We start from the raw sequence: 16,461 nt of genomic DNA on the forward strand, positions 1-16,461 counted from the left end.
TTTATGGATTATTGGCTGGTAACCAGTTTCTGTTAAGCAAGATTTGTCTGTGCTTAGCAAGTTGTTATGCTTTGAAATAAAATGCTTCATGAAATCGGCCCTGAACCAAATTTCATAGAGCTGCAAAAAAATTGCTTAAGCACGAAAATAGCTTGCTTATTTTACACATGTACTGGCAAAAATTTCATGCCAAATATATTGCTTGTGACTGGTGTTTAGCTGTTGTTTAATTAGCATAACAGTAGAGTGGAGTCTTAGCCGGTTATCTGATTGTAGTTACTTTTTATTAAAGACACTGGGCACTATTGGTAATTATCAAAGACCAGTCTTCTCACTTGGTGTATCTCAACATATGCATAAAATAACAAACCTGTGAAAATTTGAGCTCAATTGGTCGTCCAAGTTGCGAGATAATAATGGAAGAAAAAACACCCTTGTCACACTAAGTTGTGTGCGTTTAGATGGTTGATTTCGAGATCTCAAATTCTCAATCTGAGGTCTCGGAATCAAATTCGTGGAAAATTACTTCTTTCTTGAAAACTATGGCACTTCAGAGGGAGCCGTTTCTCACAATGTGTTATACCATCAACCTCTCCCCATTACTCGTCACCAAGAAAGGTTTTATGCCAATAATTATTTTGAGTAATTACCAATAGTGTCCACTGCCTTTAATCAATATAATAGAGACTTATATTTAAATAGTTACTTTTGATAAAAGTATAATAAACATAACCTTTTTATCAATTCCAGAAACAATTGGTTGCAAATGAGGAAAGAGAGCGGAACATGCCCCAGAAGTTGACCAAAAGCACCAATACAGAGTTTGCATCACACAAAAAACTTGTCCAAGTTTCGACATCTACAGAACTGAAAAACTCTGTCTCCTCAGAAGCCAATGACTGTAAGAATGATATGGATAATCCAAGGCGAGATATTGGGGATAACACAACAGACGAACAAATAACTGAGGAGCGGAACATCATTGCCACGGAAGATTTAACTTGCATTGAAGACAGGAAGCAAGTTGTATCTAAGGCAACTGTTGAGAGCCTCTGCCAAGTCCAAGGTTGCCCTGACCAAATTGAAAGTACCGCAAATCAGGGTGAGAATGCAGAGAAGCAAAGTGGAGCTGAACAGCTGGAATCTTTGATGGTTTGTCAAGCTGGAGAAATGGTTAATTCTAGTATCAAAGGTGAGATGAATGCAAAGCCAACATCATCAACAACGATTACTGTGACAAATGCCATGGGTGGCACATCGGAAGTTGCTAGTGAAACGGAAGTCCCGATACAGGACGAGGAGGTTCCAAGTAAAGCTGATACTGTGGTTCAAAAGCCAAAGGAGGAAGTCACTATGCAGCCTGTGAAGCAATTATCAGCCGATCTGGAAGCATCACAGACGCAGAGCATTTTATCATTAGATTCTAAGGAGGTCATACAGCACACTGACGAAGAGAAGCTCATCGAAGTTGCAGACCAGAAGGCTCTCGATGAGACTCTAACCAAACTGGGAAGCATCACCAAAAGTGCCGAACAATGTTTCAACGTTGCTGATGTCTCAGAGAAGTTGATCATGCAAGTTGCATCAGAAGGGACTGGTGACCAATTAAGCACAGAGACCATTGCCAAAGCAGTTTCTCCTGAAAGTATTCCACCAAAAGACAGCAACAGTAAAGTTGAAGAGGAGACTTCAGTCAATAAAGGATGCCTAAAAGATACACAGAATACCTCTACTGAGACGAGTCTGAAAACTGATTGCGTTGAGGCATACCCTCAAGCCAATCTTCTTGCACCTCATGAGAAAAGTTGTCTTCCAACTCCAAATATGTATCAGGTTAACTCCAATGAACTTGACTTTGATGGTATGCTGCTGTCTTCAATGCAGTTCGGAAGTAGTCCCGTTACCAAGAATAACAATACTGACCAAGAATCGTTAAGTGAAAACATCAAAATGAGCAACTGGTTGCCTGCCAGACCTGAAACATCCACAAGAAATACACCAGCTGTAGATAGCAAGAAATCAGCTCAACGACAGGGTCTCTCATCAGGTGTTTACGGTCTTGGTTTGATAAGGAAAGTCGGTGATGCTCCCCAGACTCTGGTATCATCAGCTAATGCAAGGGTCTCCTCCACACTGTGTACTCCTGCTAGGATTGCAACAAGGTCAACGTATGCATTGCCTGAATTCTCACTACTGACCAGGCCCAGACATGGAGTCACTGTCAAGGCTGATTCTTGCCTGAACCTACCACCTTCTCCTCACGGGATAGGCTTGGTGGGGAACAGGCCTGGGAATCTTCCAGTTGAACAAGCCAAAGAAACACCCTCTCTAAGGAATGAGCGAGACAGCCAAGGTGTTCCTCAGAAGCTTCCGCCTACTAAAGCCAAACAGAACAGCCAAGAGTGGCCAAACTTTGCAGAAGCGTTTGAATCTGAACCAAACACCGAGCAAGAGGTGAGTCAAGGAGCATTTTGTATAATCTTTAAAGGCACTGGACACCTTTGGTAATTAAATTTTCAAAGACCAGTATTCTCTCTTGGTATTCCCCCACATATCATAAAAAATAACACACCTGTGAAAATTTGGGCTCAATTGGCCATCAAAATTGCAAGTGAACAATGAAAGAACAAAGCACCCTTGTTGCACAAAAGGTGTGTGCTTTCAAGATTATTCAGTGGGAAAATAACTCCTTCTCAAAAACTACTTTACTTCAGAGGGAGACATCTCTCACAATGTTTTATACTACCAACATTGTATTGAGTAATCACCAAAAGTGTCCAGCCGTCGATTTCACCAAACTCTTCCTAACTTAAAACTAATCTTAGGACTAAGGACGAGTCCCAACCCTGCACTGTAGCATGCAGACCTTAAGATTAATCCTAAGTTAGGACTAATTACTCGTCCTAACTCGAGATAGGATTAATTTTAGCGTTTCATGAAATCGGCTGCAGTGCCTTTAAAATTGTTTTTAAAGCCAAATAAGGGGGCTAATTGGAGAGAAGATTGACTACAACTTTCTTTGTTTTTTTTAACCCCTCAGTCCCATATTTAGAACGACTTTTAGATCCACCATCAATAGACCTTATCTAAAAAGATGCTTTATATTCATATCTCATAAAAATAGATTTGTTGACATAAGAACAAAAAAAAACATTGAAAGCTTTGCTGTTTCAAGTCAAGTCCCTGAACTACACATAAAAGGCAAAATTAATAGAGCATTTTGCACTGCATTCTCACAATCCACTTCTTGTAAACCACTTACTAATTTTATCGTGGGGTTGGAATTCCCACTCCAATTTTAGGTAAAGCTATTCAACTATTTGCTATTCTTTTACCACCACTGACAATTAAGTTTATTTTTATATATAAACAAATTCTCCCACTTAAATTGATAATTACTCAAAAGATATTTTAGCATAAAAACTTACGTGGTAATGAGCAACAGAGAGCTGTGAGAAACGAACCCCTCTGAAGTAATGTAGTTTTTGAGAAAGAGGTAATTTCTCACTATAATATTTTAATCTGAGAAAGACTTCAGGAACCTTTTCTTAGGCTTCTGAAAGCACAGCACAAATTTTAGCAACAAGGGTTTTTTTTCTTTCAGTAATTTTTGGGACAACTTCAATGACCAGTTGAGCCCAAATTTGCACAGTTTATGCAAATCTTGGGATACACAAAGTGAGAATACTGGTCTTTGGCAATATTACCAAATGTGTCCAGGGGTAGATTTTACGAAGACTAGCCAAATCTCGAGTTGGGCGAGGTACTCATCCTAACTCGTCCCAACTTTAGACTAGCCTTAATATCCCCCAGGAATACATGTAGTCCTAAGTAAGGACTAGTCCTAACTCCTTGTGAAAGTGACCCCAGTGCCTTTAAAGAAATGAGCTGGGGTGGATTTCACACAGAGTTAAGACTAGTCTTATATCGACTTGGGACGAGTTACTCGTCCTAACTTAGGACTAGCCATACATGTTTAATATCTCCTATAGGACTGGTCCAAAGTTGGGACTAGTCCTAACTCTTTGTGAAATCGACCCCAGGGGTGGATTTCACAAAGGTAGTCCTAACTTAGGACTAGTCCTAGGCGATGCTAAGAGATAGGACCAGTCCTAAGTTAGGATGAGTTACTGGTCCTAACTTAGGACTGGTCCTATCTCTTAGCATTGCCTAGGACTAGTCCTAATGTTAGGACTACCTTTGTGAAATCGACCCCAGGACTAAATAAGACATGGGGCACTGTGGTCACTGTTTCCACCATAGGAATGTGCACCCTGTACTCCATAAATGACTAGATTACTAATGGTGCACCTTTGAAACTGCTTTCAGGCGTACATGTAAGTGTCTGTGTGTGTGTGTGTGGGCAGGTTCATCTTAATGTCAAAGCCCTTGTTCTTTTGGTCAAGTAGGCTCATCATGGGATCTTGTTAAGCATCTCCTGGGTACTTCCAGCCAAAGTTACTACATATTAAGTCAAAATTATTGAACCAGTAGATAATAGCCTTGGGATAAGAGAAAAAGGTTGAGGAGCAATCCCTGGAGTCTTTGGGATAAGGTTTCAGTCTCGGAGCCACCTTTAACATTACCTGGGGTAGGTGGGGGGGGGGGGGGGTGGTGACTCAACCCTTAAGTAGCAATTTGCAGTCAATGCGGAGGTGTGAAGATGACACGGGTTCTGACGATACCCACTTTACTCAACATGTAAATGCATGCAGTGGAAAGCGCTTCTGAAACCTACGCAATGCCCCATTTTCTTGACTCTGGCCCTTGAGGCGTGCATTTTAAATTGAATAGTTTCCCCGATTCAGAAAAGATAACAAGATTACTGCTTTGACTTTTTGTTTTATTTTGTCTCACTCATGTTGGCCAATTTGTCTTCTAAATGAGCTCAGATTTATTCAAGGCACTGGATACCTTTGGTTATTGTCAAAGACCAGTATCTTCACTTGGTGTATCCCAACAATGCATCCCAACATTTGCATAAAATAATGAAAGTGTGAAAATGTCGACTCAATTCGAAGTTGCAAGAGAATAATGAAAGAAAAAAACACTGTTGTTGCGATGTTTTGTGTGCTTTCAGATGCATAGTAAAAGGCTTCAGCTGAAGTTTTTATTAAATGAGTGAGAAATTTCCGCTTTCTCAAAAACTATGTTATTTAAGAGGGAGCCGTTTCTCACAATGTTTTATACTATAAATACTATTTATACTCTCCATTGCTTGTTACCAAGTAAGATTTTATGCTAATGATTGTTGTGAGTAATTACCAATAGTGTCCAGTGCCTCTAAAGACACATAAGAATTCTTTGTTCAACCCCAAAAAACATAAGAATTAAGTATGAATGAAAAGGTTTATGAGACAATTACCCCAATGTTTCAAACTGAACGATTGATTGAAATATTTGGGCTGTTTTTGTTAGAGTACTTGTACATATGTAATTAATTCTTGCCTCGAGATTCATCCACTAACTTGTTTTCATTTTTAACTGCAGAGTATTGACGACCCGGAGACAACTCAACTGTATCCAACCCAGTCACTGAACACAAAGTTGCCGGAAATTGGATCGAAACGACCCGCAGAGGATCGTGTTGAGCCACTTCTCTTCTCAGATGACGACGACGATGTGAGTGAGAACATGACATTAGACATTGCTAGTCAAATTAATCGAATACAGAGATTTTTGAGGAATGATCGTCTGAAACGGCCGAAGAGAAGCTCATCGTCTAAGGAACCAGTTGTTTAATTCTACACGTAGTAGCAGTGGTTTATATTCTGCATTTTCCGTCTGTCCAAAATCAGTTTTAGTGTTCAATTTAATTCAATTAGCCTTTCAGGTATGGTGGGCACTAAAGGAGTGCACTGATTTGGGTGTATACAGACAAATTTACCCAAACCTTAGTGTCTTAGTATGGTGTTTGTTTTTTCTAAAAATGGCATGTTCAGTTTATTGCATAGTGCATGCATTACACAAAGTATAATTACACACAAGGAATATAAATTAGAAGCTACATAAGAAGCTACTATATACATTAGATCAATTTAACAACATCTTAGCAGAAAGTAATCTTCTGAGCTGATCATTGACTTGGCTGATCATTGAGCAGCCTATGGTATGCAGGAGAGTTCAGGTACTTTTTTGTTTTGCAAGGGAGTGACTGTCAAAAACAAGCAGAAAGCTTACACAACAAACAAACAAATCAAAATAACAAATTTCAAATTTTCTAAAAGAGAGTTATGTAATTCATGCTAACTGCAAATGTAAAGAAAAAAATGTTTTGCTGATCAAAACGTTTTTAAAGCAACAAACAAACTACCTTTTAATCAGATTTGCCTTAGCAGAACACTAAATACAACACAGACCAAGTCCGGACGCATATCTAATTCATCCTAAGTTTATCTTTGGTGAAAGTTTAATTCAGGCGAAGTTATAGAGTTGATATTCGATTTAGCGAACTTGTCCTTATAAAGCAAGTGAAGTACAAGCTGCAGAAAAGGTACGTTTCTTCTCACAAAAAATGAGAGGAATTAAACCACAACAAAAAATGACAGAGTTATCACAGGACAAAACATTAAACTATAAATGCACATTTCAAATCATTTGAAATGTGTAGTCCTTAAAGAACCTTTAAGGACAGTACATAATTGGTAAGAAACAAAAATCGTGAAGATCACAGATTTACATAAAACTTACACGGTCTAATGATGATGATAGTTGAAAACATCCCTTCAAATATTTCTGTCTGGAATAAATAATCTAGCTTCGCGTTTGGAGTTTATAGCTCAGTGAGCATTTTATTCGTTTTTATTTTGGCATCGATGCAATGCAAAATTTGTAATCGGTTCGTCATTATTCTCTCGTGACCCAGATGGCCGATCGGTCTCAAACTTCTACAGGTTTGTCAGTTTATGTATATGGTGGATTACATAAAGTGCTCACACTGCCAGCAAGTGTTTTGTTAGCAAAAACCAATTCTGTAATGTTCCTTTAAAGGCAGTGGACACTATTGGTAATTACTCAAAATAATTATCAGCATAAAACCTCACTTGGTAACGGGTAATGGGGAGAGGTTGGTAGTATAAAACATTGTGAGAAACGGCTCCATCTGAAGTGGAGAAGTTTTCGAGAAAGAAGTAATTATCCACGAATTTTATTTCGAGACCTCAAGTTTAGAATTTGAGGTCTCGAAACCAAGCATCTGAAAGCACACAACTTTGTGTTGCAAGGGTGTTTTTTTCTTTCGTAGGTATCTCGCAACTTTGACGACCGATTGAGCTCAAATTTTCACAGGTTTGTTATTTTATGCATATGTTGAGATACATCAAATGTGAAGGCTAGTCTTTGACAATTACCAATAGTGTCCACTGCCTTTAAGTTAGGCATGTGTATATATATGTCATAAGGAGCCATTCAGTACAGTTAGTGTTAAAAAAAAAATGTTTGACCGACCCACCCAACTACCCAAAAATATTTACACTTTCAAAAAAAAAAGTAATGCCAAGTGCTTTAGACTAAATGTCTCTAAAATCAGTAGTTTTCATTAGCTTTTATTCCTGGCCTAAACAAGCAACTTACCCAATGCTAAGTACAGGATTTGAACTACTGGCAATATTGGTGATCCGATTGGTAAGACATCATCAGCTGTAAATTTGTAAAGGTCGTGGGTTCGAATCCAACTGCAGTAATAGCCCTGTGATTTTTATTTGTTTTCGATAAAGTGCTGAGTATACAGTGCTAACGAACATTGGTGTAAGTGTAAGCATGAACAAATTACAACAAGCACTTTCGGTAAACAGTATTGTCCAAGGCCCACACTTCGTGTATCACAACATATATATCAAATAACAAACCTGTGAAAATTTAGGCTCAATCGGTCATCGGAGTCGGGAGAAAATAACGGGAAAACCCACCCTTGTTTCCGCACGTTTCCCGTGTCATGACATGTGTTTAAAATAAACCCGTAATTCACGATAGAATTGATATTGTTTTAATGTTTTTCTCGAAAAGTAAAGCATATCATTGAATAGTATTTCAAGAGAAGTCTTTCATCATTACCTTCTGTAAACCCTGTAAGTTATTTGTAAATCTGTGAATTTTTTTTTTTTTTTTCTGTTCCGAAAGTGTATAATGGCTTTAAAGATTAATATTTTTAGCGTTATACATTGTTCATCCATTTACCAGTGCGTTATTGCAGTTACATAAATTTACTGATCCAGTTTCTTGATCAAACATTAACGTTTAAAATTAATCTAAAGGAGTTAGTTAGTATTTTGGACCTTCATTTTTGTTTCCCTGAGAAAGCCTAATTGCCGAACCACATCACGTTCATACTCCTTCAACAGAGCCCATCAGTTTTAATTATCATTGATGATTGATTGAAAGCGATTGAATATTGCATGTACTTCTCGCTATGTCCGTTTGACAAGTGTTGGAGGAGTTGTCACTGTGTAAACCCATCAAATTGATTCTTAATGGTTTTAGCTTAAAGGCGCAGCCGATTTTACGAAACACATAGGATTAATCCTATCTCGAGTTAGGACGGGTAACCCGTCTTAACTTAGGACGGGCACATTGTGTCCTAACGTATAAGGATACGGAACTTAAGACGTCCTAAGTCCTAGGATTAATCCTAAGTTAGGATGAATTTGGTGAACTCCACGGCTGGACACCTTTGGTAATTGTCAAATCCCAACTTAAAGGAACACGTTGCCTTGGATCGGACGAGTTGGTCAAAACAAAAGCGTTTGTAACCGTTTTTTTATAAAATGCATATGGTTGGAAAGATGTTTTAAAAGTAGAATACAATGATCCACACAAGTTTGCCTCGAAATTGCGAGGTTTTCCTTCTACTGTGCGAACTAACATGGTCGGCCATTTATGGGAGTCAAAATTTTGACCCCCATAAATGGCCGACGTGTTAGTCGACGAGGTAAAAGGAAAACCACGCAATTTCGAGGCATGTTTGTGTGGATCATTGTATTCTACTTTTACAACATCTTTCTACCCATATGCATTTTATAAAAAACGGTTACAAACGCTTTTCAAAGACCAACTCGACCGATCCAAGGCAACGTGTTCCTTTAATGCATATCTGTGAAAAGTTTGGCTCAATTAGTGATCGAAGTTGTAAGGAAAACAAATGAAATAAAAAACATACTTGTTGTACATAAGTTTGAGTGCTCTCAGATGCCTTATAAAAGGGGCAGACCTGGGGTGGATTTCACAAAGAGTTAGGACTAGTCTTATCTCGAGTAGGACGAGTTACTCGTACCAACTTAGGACTAGCCACATGTTTTGTATATCCCGTCCGACTAGTCCTTAGTTAGGACTAGTCCTTACTCTTCATGAAATCGGCCCCAGAAGTCTTATTTTTTGACTGAGAAATTGCCTCTTTCTCAAAAATTACGTTTAAGAGGGAGCCGCTTTTCACATTGTTTATAATATCAACATCCCTCCATTGCTCGTTACCAAGTAAGTTTTTATGCTTAAAATTATTATGAGTAACTACCAAAAGTGTTCAGTGCCTTTAAAGGTTAATGTTGATTTCACTTTAGAGAACATTTTGGTAAATATTGACTTCATATCAAACTATAATGATCCAGCATAGCACAACCTCGTCCACTTTGATAAAAAGGCGTACAAATGCCTGTTGTTATTAACCCACTAGGGGGTGTACGCCGAAAAGCAAATTGCATTTGGCTGTTTTTACAATTAACATGTAAATATATTCACTCTGTACCGTTAGCATTTGCATCAAACTGTGATAATTGTGTACTTGTAATATTTTGTTCAGTTTCGCTGCGTCGCTGTTTATATTTATTCATCTCTTCTACACCGAAGGCCATGCTTTATATTTATGTACCTTGTTCTCTCTGCACGCATATTTCCGATGGAGAGGCACGTTTTGAGTTAGGCCAACTCCATTTTTCATCTTCTCCGCTGTATACTCCCGGTTTTATATTTTCACAAGGGCAGAGAGTTATTGATATAAATCCTGTGGGACGTTATTAATGTGTTTACATTCTGACATTTCAACGACCCTGTGAAATATCACAGGAAAGTAGTTTTCCCCTTTCCGGGGGTTTCCGATTTTGATGTGTTTCAGTTTTTACAATTTTGCAATAATTGACATGTTTGTTGAACTGCTTCTTGTGTACGGGAAATGTCAATAAATACAATTCCTGCTTTGAAGTACCCCAGAAACGATTTCTCACAGTTTTTCATTTAGAGGTGAGTCCATTCGATTTAGCAAAATGTCTACTGGGATGGGTTATGAGTTTCGGTGCATGGCAGTAACGAATGGCGCATGCTCAACTGGCGTGTGCAATTCCATAAAGCAGGAAATGTTGCTTAACAGTTTTCTGCTTAGCAAAAAGGAGCAGGGCCCAATTTCATAGAGCTGCTAAGCACGAAAATTTGCTAAGCATGAAATTTCTTCCTTGATAAAAACAGGATTACCAACCAAATTTCCATTTGTTGCATATTGCTTCTTAACTGGTATTCAGATGTTGTTTGCTTGACCTGTAAATCACGTGGAAATTTGGTTGGTAATCCTGTTTTTATCAAGGCTAAAAATTCCATGCTAAGCAAATTTTTGTGCTTAGCAGCTCTATGAAATTGGGCCGAGGATACCAATTAAAAATTGTACACGTGACATGGTACTTTTGCTTCTGACCTTATGCTGGTAAGCACAACTTTTTTATAGAAGCTCGATAAAATTTGACCTTTTTTTATAAAGGCATTTTACATTTTTGATATACATTTTGTGTGATGCGAACAAATAATGTTAATACCGAAATAGACTAAAAAGTTAATATATTGATTAGATATGTAATATTTAACTATAAAATCAGACATTGTTAACGTCATAAATGCTATACAAAATTAGTTAGTATCACATCATGTCACGCATGCGCTGTCAATGTTGCCCCCAACAATAAATCCGCTGACCAGGGGCCGATACAAAGGGCTCAGATTGATTTTACCTGCAAATCGATCGAAGTTTCTAAGTAAAGTATGATGTCACAATACATATCACTATGGTAATACTGACAATTTGTCTGGCGAATAATTGTATTGCTTTGTGAATTCGGCCCAGGGACCATTTTCAATAACATAGTAAGGACACAGGAAATCAAGGCATATTTTGTAAACTGATGTTAAAATATTCTGTGTCAAACAGATAAATTGTAAACTTATCAATCAGAATTCCACACACCCAAAATCCCTGCGTAGCAATAATGAGCAGGATACCAGTCACAATTGTACAATGTGAAATTGTATTGTGGCTGGTACCCTTGTTCTTAGTCAGCATTTTTTATTTATTTTTTTGCTTAGCTTATTTTTATGCTTATAAGTAGCTCATATGAAATTGAAATATAGCTTAACAATTTCCAGCTAAGCAAAAATGAACAGGATACCAGTGACATATTGTACGTGTGACATGTTTTTTTGGCTGGTGACCTTTTTATTCTGTTAAGCATAATTATGTTGTGCTTAGCTACTTTTTGTGCTTACTCTAAAAAACTTTGCTCCGGTTTGAACTTGCCTTGACCAAGATCCCATATGAGCAAGAACGTAATCTTGTTTATATTGACTGCAGTCAGTACGAGCCCATACTAGAGTACAAGACGTACAACACCATGCACTCTGAAGTTTTCACCTGTTAAACATTACAGTACATCTAGGAAGTTAAATAATTTGGTAAACCTGGGATATGACCCCGGTCAACCTGTACCTAAGTTCTGTCTTTCCTGATACATCTTTGAATGATGTCTAACACTCGAGAGTAAATTATGGGTTGCCCGGCAGCGCAACGAACCTATGGTACCCCGACGTCAAGCCACGCCGGCCCCACGAAGGCTTCACTCATTCTGTGGGACTCCATACACGTTTCCCGGACTTTATTACACACTGTAGCCGTCATCTTGTTGTAGATCTCAAGTAGTGTCACCTGGTACTTGCCAATTCTATCTGCAGGCGAGAGGTTTTTTTTCTGAAACACTCGTCTTTTTTTTTTCTTTCTTTTTTTCCTCTTCATCTTCCTGCTGGACGATCCAGGTATCCCCGTAAACAAACACAGTTCAATTGCTGAGGAATTGAGTCGTTTTAACAGTAAGCTGAACACTAACTAAAGCACTGCAAAAAGTTTTTTTTTTTTTATAAGCAACAATTAATAGGAAGGGACTGTATTCGGCAAAACAGTTTCTAAATGTAACACAAGTCGCATACTTTCCTTCAGTAATTAATTTAGGACTTAGCGGGGGCATAGCCAGAAAAGCAAAGGTTTGTGTGGTAGGCATGCCCAGCCAGACAAACACAATGGACTAACATAATCATAGGCCGTGGACACTATTAGTAATTACTCAAAATAATTATTAGCATAAAACCTTACTTGGTAACGAGTAATGGGGAGAGGTTGATAGTATAAAACATTGTGAGAAACGGCTCCCTCTGAAGTGGAGTAGTTTTCGAACAGGAAGTTATTTTCCACGAATTTGATTTCGAGACCTCAGACTTAGAATTTGAGGTCTGGAAATCAAGCATCTGAAAGCACACACACCCGCGTGACAATGCTGTTTTTTCTTTCAATTATTGTCTGGCAACGACAACTTCGACAACCGATTGAGCTCAAATTTTCACAGGTTTGTCATTGTATGCGTATGTTGAGATACATTAAATGAGAAGACTGGTCTTTGACAATTACCAATAGTGTCCAGTGTCTTTAAGTATAGTGAGAGAGTCGAGGTAACTAAGACAGAATATACTCTATGTGAACTTAGTGGCTTCAAAGTGATGTAACTTAAAACATAGAATCTAGCTAGCTAGATATAGAGATTATCGGTAAACACCATAAAGCTGTTAAGACAGACAGAACAATTATTTGTTTTACCAATTTCAACATTTTTAATATAGACCATTGTCGAACGAATATGATCATAAACATATAAAACAGATTATTAAGTCGAGAAAAGAAGGTGACCTTATCTTCCAAGGTTAATTTATTTGCACACAAAATATTTGGGTGTTTTCCCTCTTGTACATTCCCTTTTAAAGGCAGTGGACACAATTGGTAATCACTCAAAATAATTATTATCATAAAGTAGTTTTCGAGAAGAAAAAAAGAATTTTTCACTAATTTGATTTCGAGACCTCGGATTTAGAATTTGAGGTCCCAAAATCAAGCATCTGAAAGCACACAACCTATATTGTGGTTTTTATTTCCATTATTATCTCGCAACTTTGACGACCAATTGAGCTCACATTTTCACAAGGTTTGTTATTTTATGCATATGTTGAGATACACCAAGTGAGAAGACTGGTCTTTGACAATTACCAATATGGTACCCAGTGTCTGTAATCCAGAATGCTTAACTTTTGACTTGCTTCCGCCTTGATAGATATACTGGCTCACCATTTCGTGACTGCTAAAGAGAATGGGGGATTTGCATTTTTTGCTGTCTGGAAGTGTGGCCCGAAGGACAAAATGGGCGATATAAATGTTGTATCGGTGTATCCAACTCAATGCTATAGAGACATGACGGATACACATATAATACAATTTTATCAAAGATGTTTAAAGACGTAGTTAATTACCAAACGTGTACCTTCCCTTTAAAACAGACTGTGACACTTTGCTTTAATGGCACTGGACACTATTGGTAATTACTCAAAATAATTGTTAGCATAAAAACTTACTTGGTAATGATCAATGGAAAGCTGTTTGTCTGACAAAAAAAGAGTGAGAAATGGCTCCCTCGAAGTATCGTAGTTTTCGAGAAAGAAGTAATTTTCCACTAAAATATTTGATTTCGAGACCTCAGGAATGATATTTTGAGGTCCGGAAATCAAGTATCTTAAACCACACAACTTCGTGTAACAAGGGTGTTTTTTCTTCCATTATTTTCTCGCAACTTCGACGACCAATTAAGTTCAAATTTTCACAGGTTTGTTATTTTGTGCATGAGAAGACTATGTCTTTAACCATTACCAAAGGTGTCCATTGCCTTTAATAAATTAGAGTAGGCCTACTTACCACCGTTTTAGCTTGATACTAGAGGAAGGTACACGTTTGGTAATTGTCTAAGACCAGTCTTCTCACTTGGTGTATCCCAACATAAGCATAAAATAACGAACTTGTGGACATTTTAGCAAAATTGGTCATCGAAGTTGCGGGAAATATATGGGGAAAAACACCCTTGTTGGACGAATTTGTGTGCTTTTGGAAAGGAATAAAAGACTAGAAGCCTTTAATTGTTTTAGGAAGAAATTATCTCTTTCTCAAAATCGATGCTACTTCAGAGGGAGCCGTTTCCCACAATGTTTTATACTATCAATAGCTTAATGCTCGTTACCAAATTCAGTTTTTATTTTTGTTTTGAGTAATTACAAAACGTGTACCTCTCCTTTAAATTGCGATAGCATACAACATACAGGAAACAAATTACCTAAAATAACTATTGCTATTATTTCATATGTATGGTAATTTCATTAATAACACCGAGATTATTGTTTAGGCCTACTTGTTCCAATTGTCTTTGTTCACACGTGCTTGTGAAACTCTCATCTGACTCTTAACAAAATGTGACTCTTAAAAAAAATAGGTATTGAAAATTCTGAAGGCCCAGTTATGCCAGCGTATTTAAGTGAGGCATGTATTATTATCTCCATTGCTTTGTATACGTAGATCGTGCTTTTTGAACATTGCACCGCTTGTAATGTGGGTTGACGGGTTATCAACCCCCTTCCAAATCTGATCTTTTAACATAAATACACTCTGGCGCTTAATATGTTACCCGTCAAGTGCGGAATTGTATAGCCAGTGGGAATTTTAATGACTTTTATATTCAATCCGGAGGCTCCATTATATATTCGATCTTGAGAAATAATGACAAACGGCCGCCCTACTAATGTGTCAGACATAGACAGTTAATGACTTGGATATTGACTGGGAAAAACCTAGCCTCTACAGAAGTCCACAGTCTACTTTGCGACGCGGGTCTCTGAAACCACTTGGCAATGAAAGTCGACATGTGGGGAGGGGGGGGGGGGCAGGACCGCCTGATCGTTATCCATTGGGCGAGATTGGAAAATCAATTTTTAGGTGACCCATAAAATAAGCTATGCCTGTGTAATGAACTACCGGTTTGGTATATCCGCCGGTACGCGGTTGCACGGTATACTTTCATACAATATTGTCAAACAAAATACCTGCTTGCATTTTTTGTATTAGAGGACTGTACACCATTTCGCAATTAAAAAAAAAAAAAAAGCAGCATTACTTGAAGAATTGTGCTAGGATAAAGCCACGACATCATCGAGAGAAAACAAATTCACAGAGGATGCAGCTATGCGGACACAATGCATAAACACTGTTAGGTTTGGGTAAATTTGTCTGTACACAACCAAACCAAACAGTGCATTTCTACCTCCATGACTCTATTATAGTGTCCACCATACTTCGAAAAGGCTACTGGAAATCGTAGCTTCTTCAACACCCGGATCGTTTTATTGACAACCGTTGACAGGTGGTATTCACATGAGACAAGGAAACTCTTACTCTTACAAGCATCGATTCTACAGGTGATTTTTTGTTTCACAGTGGGACTGTTCACACGCGATGTATCATTGGTGTCCACTTTTATTAATTAATGAATACAGCACAAGTTGGACGACCATACACTTCAGTTCATGGAAATTGCACACCAGATGACTGATCTTAAAAGGTACTGGGCCCAGTTTCATATAGCTGCTTAAACACAAAAAGTAGCTTAGCACAACAAAATTACGCTTACCAGAGTAAGGCTATCAACCAAACTATCATGTCACATGTACAATATGTGACTGGTATCCTGCTCATTTCTGCTTAGCAGACAATATTATTGTTAAGCAATATTTTCAGCTTAAGTGACTCGTGAAATTGGGCCATGGACGCTCTTGGTAATTACTCAAAATAACTGTTAGCATAAAAAACTTACTTGGTAACAAGCAATGGAGAGCTGTTGATGGTATAACACATTGTGAGAAACGGTTCCCTGTGATGAAGTAACGTATAGTTTTTGAGGAAAAAGGTAATTTCTCACTCAAATATTGAAAGACTTCAGGCCTGAAGCATTTTTAGGCATCTGAAGTCGCACAAATTTGTGCAACAAGGGTGTTTTTCCTTGCACTATTCTCTCGCAAATTTGATGACCAACCAGATTTGTTATTTCGTGCATACACCAAGTGAGAATACTGGTCTTTGACAATTACCAAAAACGTGTCCATCAGTACCTTTAACTGTGAGGAGTTTTTGACTATTTTGTCAAAAACTTGCATTTGGCATTGCGTGACTTAACGTCCATCAAGTCACCTTGATAATAACAAAACAAAAAAAAACAGCATCCAAAACTGAGAAAGCCTTTCTTGGTGACTCGGCTATTTTAATGGTTGTGATATTATTTTAATGGTAATGATAAATCACTG

General features: G+C 37.9%; 1 protein-coding gene across 1 annotated transcript in view; it reads left to right on the forward strand.

Annotated features, from left to right (window-relative positions):
* Window positions 1–8,750, forward strand: part of LOC139949488 (uncharacterized) — a 30,878-nt gene extending 22,128 nt beyond the window's left edge. Inside the window, exons 12-13 of the mRNA XM_071947854.1 lie at window positions 751–2,454; window positions 5,491–8,750. Coding sequence (XP_071803955.1) covers window positions 751–2,454; window positions 5,491–5,742 — 1,956 coding nt within the window. The 3' untranslated portion in view covers window positions 5,743–8,750. The remainder of the gene's footprint in view (window positions 1–750; window positions 2,455–5,490) is intronic.
* The last annotated feature ends 7,711 nt before the right edge of the window (window positions 8,751–16,461 follow it).

The sequence above is a fragment of the Asterias amurensis genome, chromosome 17 (assembly GCF_032118995.1).
Source record: "Asterias amurensis chromosome 17, ASM3211899v1".
Taxonomy (NCBI): domain Eukaryota; kingdom Metazoa; phylum Echinodermata; class Asteroidea; order Forcipulatida; family Asteriidae; genus Asterias; species Asterias amurensis.